Source organism: Bombina bombina, chromosome 4, assembly GCF_027579735.1.
Source record: "Bombina bombina isolate aBomBom1 chromosome 4, aBomBom1.pri, whole genome shotgun sequence".
NCBI lineage: Eukaryota > Metazoa > Chordata > Amphibia > Anura > Bombinatoridae > Bombina > Bombina bombina.
The window spans coordinates 1,153,284,378-1,153,306,906 of NC_069502.1; the positions used below are offsets into that span (position 1 = coordinate 1,153,284,378).

Sequence of the window (22,529 nt, forward strand, 5' to 3'; positions counted from 1 at the left end):
TTAGCTCACAGAAAATTAAGTGGGAGGCCAAAGCGCTGGGTATTAGAATGGCACAGGTAGATTAATAAGTAAATTACACAGCATCTTCATTAGAAGTGATCAATTTAAATCCCTGTAAAATATTGCTTAGATTCCGGAATGGATTATAAAACATGTAATGTTTACCATCACTTTAAAGATCAGCATAACAAAATTGTGTGTTGAGTTTGGGAAAGTGAAACAAACAGTTTTGCATAGTGCTTTCTAGATATGCTTCTTGATTTCATACATTGTATTAGACTAAACTGAAGGAATTCACATAAATCAATCACGGTCAAGTTTGATTCCTGTGAGCAATAACACTGCAGATCTCAATGAGCTAGACAAAAGCCCCCAAAAGTAATACAAAGAAAATATAAAAACATATCACAGCTTGATTTTTTTATTTTTTATTATATTTACATCATGTAAAGGCCTATAAAGTATATCTGTGCTACATTTTCTGAAAATAAGACATAATAAATATAAAAACAACTTTTTTTTCTTGCAAATATCTAAGCCTACATTGTTGAACCACATGGTTACAATGTTTTAGAAAAAAAAATAGAAACATCAGCTTAGTTGTTCATCATTAACAAGTGTTCTGTCCATACAAGGGATCATTAAAGGAATGACCACAGCTCTTCATTTCTTCTACAAAAGTACATTCAAATAAAATATGATAAAGTCAAGCATACAGTTTCTCAGAAGAGACCTAATAGTGGACACATCTCTTCATACAGGACCATCTAGGTGAATCCTGTACGTGGGCAGATCCATAGGTTTGTGTTAAACACATACAATGCTTGCGGCAGCATTCCACCATTATGTCTGCTGCAATCCTTCATGTGAAAAAAGACGCAGACTTTATTGCTTCCAAGTTACAATGATAACTTGATTTGTCTGGTGAAATTGTTAGACCCATTCCTAAAATTAATACTTTACGGTCTATCCCATGAAAGTTTTAAGCCAAGGTTCTTTGTCTTGGTTTAATCCTTGGGTAGAGCTGAAATTAAATGGGAAAAAAAGAAGAAGTTTAGACAAAACAATGAATGTTTATAATTTAAATACTTTTCTGGGTGTTAAGGTGCTTGAAGGAATATATTGATCATTCATAACAGGGATGGCCAACTGGCGACATGCAGCCCTCTGGACTAGTTTTTCTGGCCACTGAAAGAAGCAAGAATATGTGCCATCGTTTTTCTAGTCCTAGGAAAAAGTGAAACTAAAAAAGTAAGCTTTGGGGGCTTCTGGTTAGTGGGCAACCAAGGAAATATATTATGATGTATGTGTTTAATCACTATAAATTTATATGTGGCTCTTTAGGCTTCTTAGATATTGATTTGCGGCCCCCAAGTGTTGGGTTTCATGTCTATTTTATTATCAGTTCTCTATGTTATTCAACTTCCTAACATTTTTCTTTTGCAATTCAGGTAGAGCATACCATTTTTTATATTACATTTTACTTTTAATATAAAATTTGCTTTTTTCTCATGGTATTCTTAGTTAAAGAAATACCTAGGTAGGTAGTATGCACATGTTTTGAGCACTACATCACAGGAAGCACTGCTGCCATCTATTGCTGTTGCAAAAAACAATATAGTGCTGCAGACATATGCACGCTCCTGAGCTTATCTCCTTGCTTTTCAACAAAGGATACCAAGAGAAACGAAAATTTTATAATTTCGAAGTTGTTTAAAACCGTATACTCTCTGAATCATGAAAGAAAAAAATTGGGTTTCATGTACCCTTAAAAAGGACAACCTATTTTTGTGTATCAATAAGATGGCATTTTCTGATTAGATTTTTTATTATATACTAAAAATAAAATTATGAATAATAAAAAAAATAAAAATGTATGCTTACCTGATAAATTTCTTTCTTTCCAGACATGGAGAGTCCACAACGTCATTCCAATTACTAGTGGGATATTCAACTCCTGGCCAGCAGGAGGAGGCAAAGACCACCCCAGCAAAGCTGTTAAGTGTAACTTTCCTTACCCATAATCCCAGTCATTCAGCCAAAGGAAAATGGAAAAAGAACACACACAAGGGTGTAAAGGTGCCTGAGGTTTATAAAAAAAAAAACTGCCGAATTATATGAAAAAGAGGGCGGTGTCGTGGACTCTCCATAGCCGGAAATAAATTTATCAGGTAAGCATACATTTGGTTTTCTTTCCTATGACATGGGGAGTCCACAACATCATTCCAATAACTAGTGGGAACCAATAACCAAGCTAGAGGACACGGAATGAACAGGGAGGGAGAATAAGGCAGGAGGACCTTAACAGAAGGCACCACTGCTTGAAGAACCTTTTCTCCCAAAGTATGCCTCAGCCTACAATGTGTAGAATTTGGAAAAAGTATGCAGAGAAAACCATGTTGACGTCTTGCATTTTTGAAAGCCCAAGACGAGGATACAGCCCTAGTGGAATGAGCCGTAATTCTCTCAGGATGCAGCAGTCTCATAAGCCAAACAAATCAAACTTCTCAACCATAGAGACAGAGTAGTAGAAGTGGCCTTCTGACCCTTACGCTTTCAAGAGAAAACAACAAATAGGGCAGAAGATTGTCAAAAATCTTTAGTAGCTTGAAGATAAAACTTTAGAGCATGCACAACATCCAGGTTATGCAAAAGACGTTGAGAACTCGTGTCCAAGCAACTTCCGATCCTCCTCTCCCCGATAGCGGAAGTAGACAAGCTAGCACAAGGTAATCCAAACACCTCCTATTTCCACGGAGTGCCGTAGCAGTGGATGAATCATGCCACAAAGTATAACAATACGTGGAAGAGAAGAGCAGGCACTACTGGAGGGTATTGCATAAAAATAGAGATTTTTATGCAATACCCTCCTCAGAGGTTACCTCCAAGGAGGTAGAGATGACATCCTCAACAGATCCTGCGAGGCCATGCAGGAGTTATTAGAATTAACAATGCTCTCTCCTGTTTGATACAAGCAATTACTTGTGGAAGGAGAGCAAACGGAGGAAACGGGTATGCCAGCGAGAAGGTCCAAGGAACCGCTAGAGCATCTATCAGTGCGGCCTGAGGATCTCTTGACCTTGAACCATACCTTGGAACCATGGCGTTTTGACAAGACGCTATCAGATCCAACTCTGGAACCCCTCACTTGAAGGTTATCTGAGAGAACACTTCTGGATGGAGAGCCCACTCCCCTGGATAAAAAGTCTGTCTGCTCAGAAAATCGGTCTCCCAATTGTCCGCTCCTGGAATGTGGATGGCAGATAGGAGACAATCGTGAGCTTCCGCCCACTGCAGAATGCGAGTCACCTCCTTCATAGCCAAGGAACTCAGAGTTCCTCCCTGGAGGTGATGTTGTCCAATCGGAATCTGATAAACCGGACTAAAGATAATTGAGGCCAAGTTACCAAGGCATTGAAGATTTCTCTCAACTCCAAGATTTTTATGGGGAGAGAAGACCCCTCTCAAGTCCACAGGCCCTGAGCTTTTAGAGAGCCCCAAACTGCTCCCCAGCCTGACAGGCTGGTGTCTGTAGTCACAATCACCCAGGAAGGTCTCAGGAAGCAAGTGCCCCAAAACAGATTTTCCTGTGAAATCCACCACGAGAGAGAGTCTCGTTAGGGAGTCCAGATTTATCCTCTGCGGTAAATCTGAATGGTCTCCGTTCCATTGATGGAGCATGCAAAGCTGCAGCAGTCGCAGATGGAATCGAGCAAAAGGGATGATGTCCATGGAAGCCACCATCAGACCATCACCTCCATGCATTGAGCCACTGATGGACGAAAAGCAGACTGAAGGGAAAGACAAGCAGCAAGAAGTTTGGATTTTCTGACCTCAGTCAGGAAAATCTTCATGGACAGAGAATCTATGATTGTCCCTAGTAAAATCTCTCTTGTAGCTGGAACCAGAGAACTCTTGTGCAGATTTCCCTTCCACCCGTGGGAACATAGAAAAAGACAACATCTCTGTATGAGATTTTGCTAGTTGAAAAGATGACGCCTGAACCGAGATGTTGTCTAGATAAGGCGCCACCGCAATTCCTTGAGATCTAAACACTGCCAATAGAGCTCCCAGAACCTTTGTGAATATTCTGGGAGCTGTGGCAAGACCAAACGGAAGTGCAATAAACTGCAAATGCTTGTCTAGAAAGGCAAATCTTAGAAACTGGCAATGATTCCTGTGAATGGGAACGTGTAAGTAGGCATCCTTTAGGTCTATGGTCATCATGAACTGACCCTCCTGAACCAATGGAAGAATGGAACCAATAGTTTCCATCTTGAAAGACAGAACTCTGAGGAATTTGTTGAGGCACTTTAGATCTAGGATGTAACGAAAAGTTCCCTCCTTTTTGGGAACTAAAAATAGATTTGAATAGAATCCTAGACCTTGTTCCTCGAGAGGGATTGGTACAATAACTCCCAGGGAGGATAGGTCATTTACGCAATTTAAAGGGACAGTCTAGTCCAAAAAAAACTTTCATGATTCAGATAGGGCATGTAATTTTAAACAATTTTCCAATTTACTTTTATCACCAATTTTTCTTTATTCTCTAAGTATTCTTAGTTGAAAGCTTAACCTAGGAGGTTCATATGCTAATTTCTTAGACCTTGAAGGCCGCCTCTTAAGAATGCATTTTAACAGGTTTTTCACCACTAGAGGGTGTTAGTTCATGTTTTTCTTATAGATAACACTGTGCTCGTGCACGTGAAGTTACCTGGGAGCCATCACTGATTGGCTAAACTGCAAGTCTGTCAAAAGAACTGAAATAAAGGGGCAGTCTGCAGAGGCTTAGATCCAAGATAATCACAGAGGTAAAAAATATATAAATAGAACTGTGTTGGTTATGCAAAACTAGGGAATGGGTAAAAAAGGGATTATCTATCTTTTAAAACAATAACAATTCTGGTGTAGACTGCCCCTTTAAGAAGGCCTCCCTCTTTACCTGGTTTGAGGATAGTCTTGACAGGAGAAATCTGCCCCACGGAGGGCAAGACTTGAATCCTGGTTTGTAACCCTGGGATACTATGTCCACAGCCCATGGATCTGTGACATCGCGTATCCAAGACTGTTGGAAATGAGAAAGTCTGCCCCCCCACTTGATCCAAAATCGGATCGGGGCAGACCCTTCATGCTGATTTAGAGTCAGCGGAGGGTTTCTTGTTATGCTTTCCCTTATTCCAAGGCTTGCTAGATTTCCAAGAGGACCTGGATTGGTCTGGTTTGGAAGAAGAGGAGGAAGACCTCTGACTTTTAAAGTTGCAAAAAAGAACGCAAATTAGAAGTCTGGCGACCCTTAGGTCTATTCTTCTTGTCCTGAGGTAAGAAAGATCCCTTTCCACCCGTAATCTCTGAAATGATTTCCGCCAGACCAGGCCCAAATAGAGTTTTACCCTTATAAGGCAAAGCCAAAAGCTTGGCCTTTGAAGAGATCAGCCGACCAAGATTTAACCACAGAGCTCTGTGAGCTAACAGTGAAGCTAGACATTTTAGCTCCAAGTCTGATTACCTGCATGTTGGCATCACAGATAAAGGTATTGGCCAGTTGATTCTATCCTGGATCTCCTCTACCGTAGTATCTTCTGAAATAAGATTAGACAAGGCATCGCACCAACAGGATGCGGCTCCCGCAACTGTGGCAATACTCACAGCAGGTTGCCACTGTAGTCCTTGATGGATGTACAACTTTTTTAAGTAAGCCTCTAGCTTATTATCCATTGGATCCTTAAAAGAACAACTATCCTCTATGGGAATGGTAGTTATTTTAGCGAGTAGAAATAGCTCCTTCTACTTTAGGCACAGTACGCCATGAGTCACGAATGGAGTTAGCAACAGGAAACATCTTTTTAAAAACAGGAGAAGGGGAGAACAGAATCCCTGGCTTATCCCATTCCTGAGCTATAATTTCTGACATCTTTTTAGGGACAGGAAAAATATCCTCAGAAGTTGGAGAATCATATACTCTATCAAGTTTGGAAGACTTTGAGGGGTTGACCACAACCAAAGTTTCAGAGTCATCCAAAGTAGCTAGAACCTCCTTCAGTAGTAACCGGAGTTGTTCAAGCTTGAAACGGAAATTAACTTCTTCAGATTCAGATGATTTCCCCCCCATACTGTCAGTCTAAAATCTCACCTTCAGAAGCTACTGAAGTATTTTCTTCATCAGACAAATGAGAAAGGTTGACCAGCGCAGAGTAAAAAGGGTCAGAAACCTTACTAGCAGACAAATACTTAGATTTCCTCTTACGCTTACCCGAAGAAGGAAAAGCTGACAAAGCCACTGATACTGCAGAAGTAAACTGAGCGGCAAAATCCCCAGGTAAATAAACACCCCCGGGTTGAGAGGATACAGAAGGCACAGTATGAGACACCATTAAGGCTTGGGACGTTTGAGGAGAAAGCTGAGGCATGTCACGTACAGCATTATCCTGAGAGAGACTAGGCTCAGAAGGGAGTAATTTGTCTTTAAATTTTAAAGTCTTTGCTAAGCAGGAGGAACAAAAATTGCATTGGCAAGACAATTTGAGCTTCTAAACATAGTAGCCAGTTATCCATGATAACAGAATATAACTCTAAGCAAATAAGAAAAAATATAAAGTTATTAAATATAAAGTTATTCAAAATAAAAACTGTTTATACTTTTATAACAGAGGCAAAAATAAAGTAAGGTCAGAAACACCCTCAGATTGCCTGAGGCTCCTACCGGACAGATTGAACCCACACTAGTAGTTGGGAGTGATACTCTCCAGTAGAAATTCAGTCCTCTAGTAATAGATGTCTAAAAGAGAAGCTGCAAAGCCAACACAGACCCGCTACGCAGATTGCTTCACAAGCTCCGCTCCGATATACCGGAAGTACGGGCGTCACATAAGCGGGTCTGAAATTACTGCGCAACCAAAAAAAGTGAGCGAAAAAGAAAAAACGGCTATGAAAAAACGGCTGAAAAAAGCCTATAATCTCAATAAGTACTCTGAAGTCCCACTGCTGTAAATAAAAACTGCTGAAATGTAAACCGTTTTTCCCAATTGTTCTGCATTAAATAAAGGAAAATCCCTTAGCCCAGTCTCTCAGATTTCATACTGTGATGATAGCCTTCTATTATTTAGGAACACATAAAATGTCCAAACACATCTGTCCACAATATGAATCCTTAAAGTGAATGTAAAGTTTGACGAATGTGTGCCTGGTTTTTAAAAATCCTATTAAAAACAGTTGCACTTTCATTCATCAAACTTTACATTTCACTCGTTTTGTTAAAATATTCACCTTTTATTCTTGAAAGCTGCTCCAGCGCTTCCACCGCCAGCCTCTTCATACGTCAGCAATGACAAATCCGGCTTCCTCCAATCACGGCTTCTCCCCCAGAGCAAACATTGCCTGAGGCCAAGCCGTGATTGGAGGCAGCCAGATTCGTCATTTTTTACATCTGAAGAGACTTGTGAAGGGTGGGGGAAGCGCTGGAGCAGCTTTCAAGAATAAAAAGGTAAGTATTTTAACAAAACGAGTGAAATGTAAAGTTTGATGAATGAAAGAGCCCCTGTTTTAAATAGGATTTTTAAAAACCGGACACACATTCATCAAACTTTACATTCACTTTAAGTAGAAAGGATTACTATGTTGCCAAAGGATCCACATGAGGATTAACCTCTTAAGTGCTGCTGTCCTTCAGTAGCTAGAAGGCAACATAGATCCAGCAGCAGGACAGTTAACTGCTACAAAGGTGTGACAGGTACTCCACTCCCTGTCATGGACCTGTAGGAAAAGGAAAGAACAGAGCAACCAACTCTGGCTTTCTACAACAGGGTAGCAAAGTGTTAAAAGTAAAGCAAAGACTACTTCGTCACCTTTTAACTGCTAAAAGCCACCACCACTCTTACTAAACAGATTGACATGGACACAGCTAGACCACAATCCTTGCTTGCAGGGAAAAGTACCCATAAAAGGATTAAATACCTTCAGACACCATCTTCGCACAACCTCCATTGACAGAGGCAAAGAGAATGACTGGGGATTTTGGGTAAGGGAAGTTACACTTAACAGCTTTGCTGGGGTGCTCTTTGCCACCTCCTGCTGGCCAGGAGTTGAATATTCCACTAGTAATTGGAATGACGTTGTGGACTCTCCATGTCATACTAAAAAATACTTTTTCTTTCCTATTTTAATTTAAGCTTGCAGAGTGTTACTAAAAGTTCCCCATCAGAGCTGTGGGAGTTGTTCTTATTACATCAGTAATGTGTCCCTATGGATTTAATTTTTAAAAACATAAAAAGCTGCAACTTTTTGGAAAGGTGCACATACCCCAAGAAGGTTGCGTGGCACATATCCTTCCTTATCATGTAAGCGAGCCCACCACCAATCAATTTCATCTTCGTCTTCTCTGCGTATAATGGTCATGCAGTCTCCTTCCTTTAAGGACAGCTCATCTTCACTCTCTGCTACATAGTCCCACAGAGCATAAATCACTCCCCTATTCATTATACCCATCTTCTCCTGCACACCTGTGAAATGGAGAATACAAATTAAATTAAAAAAAAAAAATAAAGTAGGTTCATTAGACAATGTGCCAAAAGTTAAAAACAATTAATTATAATTAAATGGCTACATTTAGCCACCAATAAGCAAGCGCTACCCATGTGCTGAACCAAAAATACTATGAGAACAAAGTAAAATTGATAACAGGAGTAAATTAGAAAGTTGCTTAAAATTGCATGCTCTATCTGAATCATTAAAGAAAAAAAAATTGGGTTTCATATCCCTTTAAGGGCACATTTTATCATCTCAGATTAACTGGTTTTATGATATCCGGCAATATAATCTGTACTGTACATGCTTAACATTGTGAATATCCCTACCTTCATAAGACTGTACTGGAGTAGTATCTATGGATCGAAATTGCAAACTTGTAGTAAAACCAAAAACAACTGCTGACATTAGCAATTATGGACTTTTGACCTTTAATCTCAAAAGTACCAGGACGTTTTAATAACAACTGCCATATTGTTTTTCACTAGGTCAGCTGAACCTTTATTTGTATTGTCAAAAGCTTAATAAAAAAATCCCATATAGTAGTGACAGCAAAATAATCATGCTAGTAGCTCTGTTTAAATGCACATTACTACACTTTTAAATAATTATATGAATTGTACAAGAATTAACCAAGACAATAAGGAGCACAAACTTTGGCCAATACCACTATTGTTTGCAAGAGTTTACATTTTCAATATAATGTTTTTACTGCCCCATGCCACCTAAAAAGGTTTTAAGGGACTCAAAATGAATCCTGTATAGTTCAGATATAGCATGAGTTTATATACTTTTCAGTATGCATCTATTATAACATTTACTGCATTCTCTTGGTATCTTTTGTTAAAAAGTATAGATAGATAGGTTTAGGAGCAGCAGTGCACTATAGGGAACTAGCTGGTGATCGGTGGCTAAACACACACGTCACTGGCTCACCAGATGTGCTCACCAGTGCATTTCTTCTCTGGAGCTGACCAACTGTGGTGTTGATCACAATCCATCAGCTGAGGCCTTTTTAACTTCAAAATACTTTTCAACACTTTTTTGAGACTAGTTTTGCCTTTTCAAATTTTACCCTTCTAGGAATTTGATAAAGCCCCAAAAGACATTTTGCAAGTATTTTTAGACTATTTGGAAACAGTCACTGAAATGGCCATGGGAGACATTTTAGAGGTATTAGCATACGTGGTATTTATTCATTAAAGCTCTATTCATCTATATTAAAAAGAACTTCTTCAGCAGCCAGGAAAAAAACTTATATACGTATAGGTTAATTTAGATATGTCTTGTGTACGTGATATCCTGTACAGCTAAGGGGATCTACAGAGAAAGTGAGATCAGGAACCCAACATCTACAAATGGCATGTAGCAATCTCTTTCTGTTAATCTTTGATTCTAAGTCGCACTCATACACACATCGTGTTTGTCACTAAGAGTACTAGCATCTTCATAACTGTCATTTAAAACAGAATTGAGCAATCATGAGTTCAAAAGGAATCTATTGCAATCCAAATCCATCCTCACTACTGCTAAACCATCTGTAAGCCATTTGTAATGATGGCATACTGAGCACAATCTTCTTATACTGGATTTTAACAGCACTGAAACTCTAACCTGATCCCTCGCAACACCGTATCTGCAAAGAAGACGTTTAAACAAGATTGCACCTTTGTGGCCATGTTTTAAAATCTCTATGCATGCAAAGTCCAAACACGGTCACAACAGTGCATTTTATAGTGCTTGCGTCTACATTATTAAACTTCTAAAGAGGATGGTGCATTTGTGAGTTCAATAGTATAGATACAAGAACTGTTAAAAAGACACTATTGTGACCGTGTTTGGACTTAGCATGCACAAAGGTACATTCCCTATCAAATGCGGTCAGAAAGGTGCAATCTCATTTGAAAATATAATATGCAGACACAATGCTCTAATATATTGGCGCATTTTCTTTTTTTGCACTTCCATTTAATTATCTTACCATGCAGTAATTATAGGCCCATCTCTCAGTTCTCATGAACTAACCTCACTTCTAAACATTTCCTCCACCTGCGCCACACCTCAAAGTTGTTTTATAATAATACTGTCCTAGTACAGTATGTATTTAGCTGCAATTGCATAACACTTATAATGAACTACTAATATAGATAATAAACAGAAGGATTAAAGACAACCCATGACCATAAACACAAACTATTTTAAAAAAAAAAGTGCAGATTTCCTAACACACAAACAAAAAAGTTTATAATTTTAAACTCCCCAAATCATCTTTTTTTTTTCTTTTTGTTATTTTAATTGTACTAAATTCCCAAATATGTTGGCAAATCTAACATGATACACATTTCTGGAAGATTTATCTAGTTACATGAAGGCCAACAACCAACCTCCTAAAGCTCTTTTACTTTCATGAAGAAGCAACAGTGCGGCATCAGTATGAAATGCCTCAGATTATCAGATTTTACACAATAAAAAAAACCTGTGGTGCTGCAATGTTTATAAGCTTTACAGAAGCTCACCTGCACTTAATGCGTGAGCAAAACATCACAAAAACCTTTCAAGGACAACGCCACATCTTTTCTGAAACACATGCACTTTAGAAGGAGTCATGTTGTCCCAGAACCCATTTGCTTTTGTGATTATGTATTAACAAAGGGCAATTCTCCTTAAAAACAGAGGTCATTGCACTTTTATCAGATTATATCAGTTTCCATAACATTTTTTTTTACTAACTTAACTATTCATCACTGATAGCTTTAAAGATAAACACATATATAGGTCTGGCGAAAACGTGTATATCTACAAAGCCCTAAAAGGGATTCTAAAAGTGCATAAAGTATTAGCACGACTTAAGAACATACCATACAAAAACTGAGAGCACTGGCTATAGCCCTCCTCCATCTCTTCACATTTATCTGCTGCTGTCTGTCTGTCACTGTACGTCATGGCAAACACAGCAGCTCCAGACTCTACCAGGAATTTACACACTTGTACATTGTTACAGGATGCAGCGCAGTGTAACGGTGTCCTATAGAGCACAAAGAACAGAGAATGTTAAGAGCTGTTGATTATGGGTACAAACAATAACCCTTATTTTAACAAAAAACTACTATGACATAGTTTAACCCTTTAACTGTATAAGAGTGCTTGCTAAAATATTTTTACATGCAATACAGTGTGTTTAACGCCTCATAGTAAGCTCTGCCATATTTACACATTTTATAAAAGATATAGACAACTGAACTGATAATCGTCCTTCATACCCACCCAATCTCAGCTGTTCCTTATGTAGTCTATTAAACCATTAAAAAGGGACATTAAACACCGAGATATTAATATAAAAATTTGAATTGTATGTAGTAAAACAACTTTGCAATATACTTTCATTATTTATTTTGTTCCCTTTTGCTGAAATTTAATTATGTTTATTGTTGGCTTCCCAAATTCCTGTGAAAAGTGGAAGTGCAGACACAGCTGTAATCCACACAGTTATTGGTTGCACACTCTAGTAAGTAATTTATAACCGTCTCTAATTGGCCTTAGCAGAAAAAGAAACCTAAGTTACAATATTGCAGCGCCCACTGCTTGATGGAACTTAGAATGTTACCCTTATTGCTTCAATATTTAAAAAAACTGTTATTTTAAAAATATATATTTATATCTTATTCTCAGGATAATGTATTCAGAGAAAATATTAGCCTATCAATGATTTATTTAGTGTTCAATGTCCCTTTAATAGCAAGAGAGACAACTCCAGGTTACATATGGAGAGAAGCTGGAGTATAAGTTTACTAAGCAAGATGGGCACGGTCTTCAGATGTGTAGACAATTTCTGTAGTGTGTGTCAGGCAAACAATGCAACACAAATCCATAGTTCACTATCCTCTATTTCTACATGAATTCTCGCCAAAATACGTAGAACTTTCCAATTCATATTATACAAAAAAACAGTACTCAGAGGAAGTGATTATTTTTTGGAAAATAAGTAAAAATCTTAGACAGGACAAAGTGTGTTATTTGTAAATAGCATATGTGCTACGCACAAAATATTCTTGAGTGTTTTCAAGTTTAGCATAACCAAATAAATGTGTATTTATTAACAAGCTACATTTAAGTCTTGGACTTTTAACATAGGACTCAATTGCCTACTCCCTGAATTACAGGGGTAGAGGATATACAGTGACCCCTATATGTCACTGTCAGCTTTAAACCTACTTATACATGTGTGCTGGAAACTCTTTATTGTATTGTCCTCAGCCAGCTTCTGTAGTGACTATGCAGGACATGCTAGTTATAAACACACACCCTATTTCCCTGTTCTGTGTTAATACAGGTAGTGCAGACAGGTTTGAACTGCAGCAGTGACACGTCGATTTAGGAGGAACAAAATCCTAATTTGTGAGTCTAGTTATAATAAATGCTCACTAGTAAAGAGACTGCCTGCTTGTTTTTCTCAGTAGCTGTAGACCTAACAAATGTCTAATTCAGATTGAGGATTACGTGTCACATACCAGCCATCACTGTCAGCTGCATTTACATTCACTCCAAACTGTACCAGGAACTTTACAATCTCTGTGTGACCAGCACATACTGCATTGTGAAGAGCTGTGATGCCCTCGTCATTGGGCTGACTGGGATCTTCCACCTAAGGATGATAAAGGAGTGCTTGATTAGGTTTTATTCAGCCACTGCCAGTTGCAATCAAAACATTTACAACAGCATGTTTGCAAATAGCTAACCATCCTAGTAATATCTTGTTAATTGCATACAGATGGGTGGAGGGGCCAACGTTCCAATAAAAATTATCAGAATAGAGAATGATAGAACAATTTTGCATTAAAAATAGAAGCCTCTGCAGCCGAGTGCCGCAACTTTTAACATCTTCAAAAAGGTTTTCAAACGCTTGACAGAATGTTCCGATATTTCTGCTTCGGTTTCAGAAGACTTTACCATAGAATATCTACACATACCCAGCCATAGACATTCAACTTTTATATTAACTTCATGGAGAACATAAAATGACAGATTATATAAATCATCAATACTTACTTCATATATTATTCTTTGTACAAGGTCAAACTCTCCTTCAAGAGAAGAATCCAAAAGCAATGCCAAAGGATTAAATTTCACTCGCATTCCATGACCAATGCGCTCAGACCCATTCTTCCTGAGATTGGTCCTCTTATCCTGTAAAAAGTGATTTTCTTTAAAACAACTGCAAACCAGCATCTTATGTTTTCAGATACAAAACCATAACAAGTCAAATCAAAACTAAAAGGGATATGAAACAAATGAGATTATAATAGACATGTGCATTCTGAGTTTCTGGATACGGCATCCACTTGGGACGTTAGGCTCTTTTTGGAGCTGTATTTCTGCGCAAATCCAGATCTTAGTGTGTTGCACTTTCACAATAAGATATCTGGCTTTCAAAAAGAGCCAAAACGCTGCAAGCGGCCACCTTCCGAAAACTCTGAATGCCCATACCTAGATTATAATATAAAAAGGATTTATTAGGCATAATACAAAATATTTGCAAAACAGTTCATTATTTATGGTGACTACTTTTCCTGTTCTTTAAATCTGAAAACATACTTTTTTTCTACTCTGAGAATTAAAAGTGCACGTTGCAGAATTCACAAGCCGAAGCCATGCACATATACAGTATGTCCCTAATAAAATACTGAAAACCAATGGATATTTTAGTAACATTATGACTGTGGCTATCTGTGTCTACTCCAGTGACAAGTCTGGATTGGCCGCTACCCCCAAGGCAGAACATACAGTGATCTGAGATGTCATCGCAGAAAATGCAGCATGTCTGCAGAAAGAACAGGACACATGCAGGAACTGTTAGCGCTTGAACTTTTTAGTGCTTCTCCACATTAGACAGTTCTCTTCAAACAGAGCTGTGCTCTGGTTGCAGTGTGTAAGTTTTCCTCATCATAGTGCATCCAGAGCAAAATGCTGTTTGAACTGAGCAGTCAAATATGCAGTAGCAATGCAAACCAGCAGCACATTGCTTGTTGACTAGCTTTTTAGAGATTTTTTCAAACCCGCCCACTAGCCTTTCCCAGTCTGCAAAGCTGTTTATTCTGAATGTAAGACGTTAGTATGAGCATTGCATCTTTTTATTACTACATTTCTATGTTAGACCAAGAGAAAAGGAAACAGATTTATTCAAGAGACATTTTAAAATGTCTTATTTTGTATGCAGCTAATTTGCGATGCAATTATATTATAAAGCACTAAAAATTGCTTTATTCTTATGTTAACCAACACATTGCAGTTGAACTGGTGCCTTAGTGTAACTGTCTAATTTAAATTGTATTTAAAAATGACCTGCAGAAAAATTTTCACTAAAAAAATCTCATCGCAGAAAGTGAAGAAAAGTTCTGCCTCTGGGGCCGCTACAAATAAGGCAAGTGGTCAGGGAAGTTTGCCATTGAAAAAATATTGCAGTAAACAAGGTTTTAAAGGTATTCAACTGGTATGTTAATTTGTTGCAAGAATACAGAAAAATCTAACGTACATGGTGTTCTTTGCCTCTAACTTTTATTGGTGAATCACAAAAAAATTCTAATTCATAAAGACACTGCATTTGCCAAGAAAAAAAACAAATGATTTTGCTGGTCTTCAGTAGCAACACTGATAAAACCAACTTGTTTGAGGAGATTGTGAAAGACAGGTAAACACTAATTCATAAAAAAAATTAACTCTAGCCGCTCTGGGTTGAGTGAAATTATTATCACCATCAGTTATTTGTAGAGCACCAACTGATTCCATTGCGCTAAATAAGCACACATTTTCAGTGGTATTTTACAGCAAAAACAGAATTTATGTTTACCTGATAAATTTCTCTCTCTTACGGTGTGTCCGGTCCACGGCTTCATCCTTACTTGTGGGATATTCTCATTCCCTACAGGAAGTGGCAAAGAGAACACACAGCAGAGCTGTCCATATAGCTCCCCCTCTGGCTCCGCCCCCAGTCATTCGACCGACGGTTAGGAGAAAAAGGAGAACCATAGGGTGCAGTGGTGACTGTAGTGTACAAAAAAATAAAAATTTTAAACCTGACTAAATGCCAGGGCGGGACGTGGACCGGACACACCGTAGGAGAAAGAAATTTATCAGGTAAACATAAATTCTGTTTTCTCCTACATTGGTGTGTCCGGTCCACGGCTTCATCCTTACTTGTGGGAACCAATACCAAAGCTTTAGGACACTGATGAAGGGAGGGAACAAGTCAGGTAACCTAAACGGAAGGCACCACTGCTTGGAAAACCTTTCTCCCAAAAATAGCCTCCGAAGAAGCAAAAGTATCGAATTTGTAAAATTTTGCAAATGTATGCAGTGAAGACCAAGTCGCTGCCATACAGATCTGTTCAACAGAAGCCTCGTTCTTGAAAGCCCATTCGTTCAGGAGGCTGCCGTCCAGCAGTCTCATAAGCCAATCGGATGATGCTTTTTAGCCAGAAGGAAAGAGAGGTAGCAGTAGCTTTCTGACCTCTTCTCTTACCAGAATAGACAACAAACAAAGAAGATGTCTGTCTGAAATCCTTTGTTGCTGCACGAACCACATCTAGATTGTGTAACAAACGTTCCTTTTTAGAAACTGGATTAGGACACAGAGAAGGAACAACTATTTCCTCGTTAATATTCCTATTGGAAGAAAACCAGGCTAGGTACGTAAAACTACCTTATCTGTATGAAACACCAGATAGGGTGAATTACACTGCAAAGCAGACAATTCAGAAACTCTTCTAGCAGAAGAGATAACAACCAAAAACAAAACTTTCCAAGATAGTAACTTAATATCTATGGAAAGTAAAGGTTCAAACGGAACCTCATGAAGAACTGAAAGAACTAAATTTAGACTCCATGGAGGAGTCACAGGTCTGTAGACAGGCTTGATTCTGACTAACGCCTGTACGAACGCCTGAACATCTGGCACGGCTGCCAGACGTTTGTGCAACAAGACAGACAGAGCAGATATCTGTCCTTTTAAAGAACTAGCTAACAGACCTTTCTCCAATCCCTCTTGGAGAAAGGAAAGAATCCTTGGAATCCTAATTTTACTCCATGAGTAACCCTTGGATTCGCACCAATAGAGATATTTTTGCCATATCTTATGGTAAATTCTCCTGGTTACAGGCTTTCTAGCCTGAACCAGAGTATCTATAACTGATTCCGAAAACCCACGCTTAGATAGAATCAAGCGTTCAATCTCCAAGCAGTCAGTTGCAGAGAAACTAGGTTTGGATGTTCGAATGGACCTTGTACTAGAAGGTCCTGTCTCAAAGGTAGCTTCCATGGTGGAGCCGATGACATATTCACCAGGTCTGCATACCAAGTCCTGCGTGGCCACGCAGGAGCTATTAGAATTACCGAAGCCTTCTCCTGTTTGATCCTGGCTACTAGCCTGGGGAGAATAGATTGAACGACCAAGGCGCCACTAAGGCATCTACCAATGTCGCCTTGGGATCCCTGGACCTGGACCCGTAGCGTGGAACCTTGGAGTTCTGACGTGACGCCATCAGATCCAGATCTGGAATGCCCCATAGTTGAGTTAACTGGGCAAAAACCTCCGGGTTAAGTTCCCACTCCCCCGGATGGAAAGTCTGACGACTCAGATAATCCGCCTCCCAGTTGTCTACTCCTGGGATGTGAATTGCAGATAGATGGCAGGAGTGATCCTCCGCCCATTTGATGATCTTGGATACTTCTCTCATCGCCAGGGAACTCTTTGTTCCTCCCTGATGATTGATGTACGCTACAGTCGTCATGATGTCCGACTGAAATCTTATGAATTTGGCCTCCGCTAGTTGAGGCCAAGCCAGGAGCGCATTGAATATCGCTCTCAGTTCCAAAATGTTTATAGGGAGAAGAGATTCTTCCCGAGACCATAGACCCTGAGCTTTTAGGGAGTCCCAGACCGCGCCCCATCCTAAGAGACTGGCGTCGGTCGTGACAATGATCCACTCTGGTCTGCGGAAACTCATTCCCTGAGACAGGTGATCCTGAGACAACCACCTGGTTTTCTGGTCCATTTGTATCTGGGGAGACAAATCTGCATAATCCCCATTCAACTGCTTGAGCATGCACAGTTGCAATGGTCTTAGATGAATTCTGGCAAAAGGGACTATGTCCATTGCCGCAACCATTAGACCGATTACCTCCATGCACTGAGCCACAGAAGGCTGAGGAATGGCATGAAGAACTCGACAAGCATTTGAAAGTTTTGACTTCCTGACTTCCGTCAGAAAGATTTTCATTTCTACCCAGTCTATTATTGTTCCCAGGAAGGGAACCCTTGCGACCGGGGACAGAGAACTTTTTTCTACGTTCACCTTCCACCCGTTAGACCTTAGAAAGGCTAGAACAATATCCGTATGAGCCTTCGCTTTGTGGAAGGACGACGCCTGAATTAAGATGTCGTCTAGGTAAGGTGCTACCGCAATGCCCCTTGGCCTTAGCACTGCTAGAAGGGATCCTAACACCTTTGTAAAAATTCTTGGTGAACTTTGTGGATCGGAATATGCAGGTATGCATCCTTTGGGTCCACGGTAGTCATGTATTGACCCTCCTGGATCATTGGTAAAATTGTTCGAATTGTTTCCATTTTGAATGATGGAACTCTGAGGAATTTGTTTAGGATCTTTAAGTCCAGAATTGGCCTGAACGTTCCCTCCTTTTTGGGAACTACAAACAGGTTTGAGTAAAAACCCAGTCCTTGTTCTGCTTTTGGAACTGGGTGTATCACTCCCATTTTTAAAAGGTCTTCTACGCAATGTAAGAATGCCCGTCTCTTTGTCTGGTCTAAAGACAAGCGAGACATGTGAAAACTTCCCTTTGGAGGAAGGTCCTTGAATTCTAGGAGATACCCCTGAGAGACAATCTCTAAAGCCCAGGGGTCTAGGACATCTCTTGCCCAAGCCTGAGCAAAGAGAGAGAGTCTGCCACCTAACAGATCCGGTCCCGGATCAGGGGCTATCCTTTCATGCTGATTTGGTAGCAGCAGCAGGCTTCTTGGCCTGTTTCCCCTTGTTCCAGCCTTGCAATGGTTTCCATGCTGGTTTGGGCTGAGAAGTGTTACCCTCTTGTCTAGAGGCTGTAGAGCTAGGAGCCGGTCCGTTCCTGAAATTGCGAAAGGAACGAAAATTAGACTTAATTTTTGCTTTGAAAGGTCTATCCTGTGGAAGGGCATGGTCCTTTCCCCCAGTGATGTCTGAAATAATCTCTTTCAATTCTGGCCCAAATAGGGTCTTACCCTTGAAAGGAATAGTAAGCAATTTTGTTTTGGACGACACATCCGCCGACCAAGATTTTAGCCAAAGCACCCTGCGCGCCACTATTGCAAAACCTGAATTTTTCGCCGCTAATTTAGCTAATTGAAAAGCGGCATCTAAAATAAAGGAATTAGCCAACTTCAGTGCGTGAATTCTGTCCATGACTTCATCATATGGAGTCTCCTTCTGGAGCGAATTTTCTAGTTCATCGAACCAAAAAGACGCCGCCGTGGTGACAGGAATAATGCACGAAATTGGTTGAAGAAGGAAACCTTGCTGAACAAAAATTTTATTAAGCAAGCCTTCTAATTTTTTATCCATAGGATCTTTGAAAGCGCAACTGTCCTCTATTGGAATAGTTGTGCGCTTAGCTAACGTTGAAACTGCTCCCTCTACCTTAGGGACCGTCTGCCATGCGTCCCTTCTGGGGTCAACAATGAGGAACATTTTCTTAAATATAGGAGGGGGAACAAAAGGAACACCTGGCTTCTCCCATCTCCCTAGTCACTATATCCGCCATCTTAGGTATCGCAAACGCATCAGTGTGTACTGGGACCTCTAGGAAATTGCCCATTTTACACAATTTTTCTGGGATCACCAAAGGATCACAATCATCAAGTGCAGCTAGGACCTCCTTAAGTAGGGCGCGGAGGTGTTCTAGCTTAAATTTAAATGTTATGGTATCAGGCTCTGCCTGCTGAGAAACTTTTCCTGTCAGAAATTTCTCCCTCAGACAGGCCCTCCCTCACCGCCAAGTCAGCTTGATGTGAGGGCACTACAGATAAATTATCCTCTGCGTCTGCTTGCTCATTGTCTGTGTTTAAAACTGAGCAATCACGCTTCCTAAGAAAGGCTGGCAGTTTGGATAAAAAATGCTAATTGTTGCATAGTAATCGCAATTGGTGCGCTAGATGTACTGGGCATCGCCTGCGCGGGCATAGCTAGTGTTGACACGGAAGGAGAGGAAAGCAAGCTATCTTCACTACCTTCAGCTAAAGAATCATCTTGGGCTATATTTTTAAGTGTGATTGTACTGTCCTTAAGCTGGTTGGACGCTATGGCACACTGCACACATAAATTTAATGGGGGAACCACCTTGGCCTTTGGACATACAGAACATCCCAGCTTCCCCTGTAGTCTTTACCTTTCTTAGGGATTATTTTAGTAGGAAATAAGCCTCTCTGGAGTCCTTTCTGATGCCCCACATGAAGCTGCATGGACTGCCTAGGCAAAATCAACTGCGCAATTGAGGCCTGAAAATGAGGCCTCCTCCCTCTTCATTCCAGAGTGGAGGGGCCTATCTGACTAGATTTAGGTGTCCAAATAAGTGCCAGGCCGAAATTAAACCCCAAAAGTGTTTTAAAGTCTGCAAAAACACCTTATTTATAGTGAAAAACATGCTAAAAAGCAATCGATTTTAAAGCCCACAATAGTGTCAACTAGCATAGAGCCCTAAATATAAGCCATCATTTTATACAGTGTCTAAGAAAAAATGGCTTACCTATCCCAGAGGAAATTTCTGACAGTCTTCTAGCATTACATGGTCTTGTTAGAAAAATGACTGATCATACCTGAAGCAGTTAAGCCTGGAAACTATTCCCCCCAACTGATGTTCTCTGGTTTCAACAGTCCTGCGTGGGAACAGCAATGGATTTTAGTTACTGGTGCTAAAATCATACTCCTCTCAACAGAAATCTTCATCACTTTCTGCTGTAGAGTAAATAGTAAAAACCGGCACTATTTTAAAATAACAAACTCTTGATAGAAGAAATAAAAAACTACAACTAACACCACATACTCTTTACCACCCCCGTAGAGATGCTACTTGTTCAGAGCGGCAAAGAGAATGACTGGGGGGCGGAGCCAGAGGGGGAGCTATATGGACAGCTCTGCTGTGTGTTCTCTTTGCCACTTCCTGTAGGGAATGAGAATATCCCACAAGTAAGGATGAAGCCGTGGACCGGACACACCAATGTAGGAGAAAGCAAACAATTTTTTTTTTAATGGAGGATGACTTTAATGGTTCCTTAAACAAATTCCCTTCTCACACTACAGATTAGGGTACATCCATTGGTTAGAGGATAACAGCCACAGCCTTTATTTGCAGGAACAATGTATACAACAGGCACAGGGATCTAGCTATGTGTTTTACCCATTAGCAAGGGAAAAATACAAGCAAATACAATGTAGTAGAATTAAATAGTGCATAATAAAAAAACAATAACGACCTACTCTGGATTTCAAAAAAGCAGATTTTTTTTATGACAAATTTATTTTTTTTCTTCCATTTTCTGGCCCTCTGTATCATGTGACAGATATCAGCCAATTACAGACTAGTATACGTATACCCTGTGAGCTTGTGCACATGCTCAGTAGGATCTTGTTCCTCAAAGTGTGTATATAACAAAATTTGCTAATGGAAGTAAATTGGACAGTGTCTTTCTGAATTATAAAAAAATTATTTTGACTTGAGTGTCCCTTAAAAATAGAATGCTCTAGCTAAGCAGAGCACTTTACTTGTTAAACTAGCATGTCCCTTCAGATAACAAAACAGTAGTCAATAGTAGTACGTTTCTTTTTTAAAGATATTGATTAGAAAAATGTATTTTTTCTTAAAGTGAAATATTTTATTTATCTCATACTTGTGTATCAGATGATATAATGCCCAATGATAGTTCTGTCACATTTGATACAACAGTACATATGTTCATAATGTGAAAATTAAGAAGCAATGAAGGCATTTAAGTCAGAATTATAAGAGAACATAAAATCTTCCGTGACCTAATATAATGTACTGAAAGCTACTTCAAACCATATATATCTGACAACACTTATTTTTAAAGTTTTATTTAACATTGCTAATTAAGAACCTAGCAGTTAATATTTAAAATTGGCTTATGTACTTACAGGAGGAAGAAGGAACTGCCCAGTGACTTCTGGAGGACGCATACTAGATATATCCTCAGCAAGAACCTCAGGCTCTCCAGCAGTGGGATAAGGAGGAGGAGGATATGGTGGGTATTCTTCTAAATATGTTTCAGGGGGTTGTGGTATTTCAATATTCTGCACTTCAGCTGGTGGAGGTGGGAATGAATCTGTGGGTATTCCTTCAGGTATACTATCTGGACCCAAAATTGGTGAAGGGACCTCGATTTCTTCAGGATATACATTAATTATAGTCTCATTTAGGTCAGGGTCAGATTCAGCTTCAATAACTTCTGGAGAATCTTGACTTCCTTGGGATGATTCTGCCTCCTCTGAATTTGCAAGCACTTTTGTTTTCTGGTTCTCAGTTGGACTCTCAGAGATTGAAGCCACAGGGGTTTGCTTCGGAGCAGAAATAGTTTCCATGGCAGCCAAAGTAGTTCTCTGATACAACAGTTTCTGAATGTTTGGTCCATTAGGTCCTTCTGGTTCTGTAATAGAGCTGCGTTTTTTGAGTGGTCTTGGTGCATTGTAAAGTTTCTTTCTCAAAGCTTCTAAATCTGCATCACTCTGGTTTCTGTATGGATTGGATAAAAACGGCAGAAGTTTGGTTGGACTGAGTGGACGAGGAATTCTTTCAGTTTCTTGGGTTTCATTTCCAGATACTGGAGTTTCCGACTCTGGTTCTGGGCTACTTGATTTAACCTGTCCATCAACATTTTCTGCTGGCTGATTCGATGTCAGCTGAGATCCAGAGATAACTGGCTTGCCATAGACTAAGAAACAAAATCAGTTTTA

General features: G+C 39.7%; 1 protein-coding gene across 2 annotated transcripts in view; it reads right to left on the reverse strand.

The window, feature by feature from the left end:
* Positions 1-412: 412 nt before the first annotated feature.
* Positions 413-22,529, reverse strand: part of TP53BP2 (tumor protein p53 binding protein 2) — a 174,031-nt gene continuing 151,914 nt past the window's right edge. For both annotated transcript variants that reach the window (XM_053712593.1, XM_053712592.1), the window contains 6 exons: positions 21,714-22,507; positions 13,567-13,704; positions 13,029-13,162; positions 11,379-11,545; positions 8,296-8,495; positions 413-1,024 (listed from right to left, as the gene is read on the reverse strand). In XM_053712593.1, the coding sequence (XP_053568568.1) occupies positions 983-1,024; positions 8,296-8,495; positions 11,379-11,545; positions 13,029-13,162; positions 13,567-13,704; positions 21,714-22,507 (1,475 nt within the window). In that variant the 3' untranslated portion in view covers positions 413-982. The remainder of the gene's footprint in view (positions 1,025-8,295; positions 8,496-11,378; positions 11,546-13,028; positions 13,163-13,566; positions 13,705-21,713; positions 22,508-22,529) is intronic.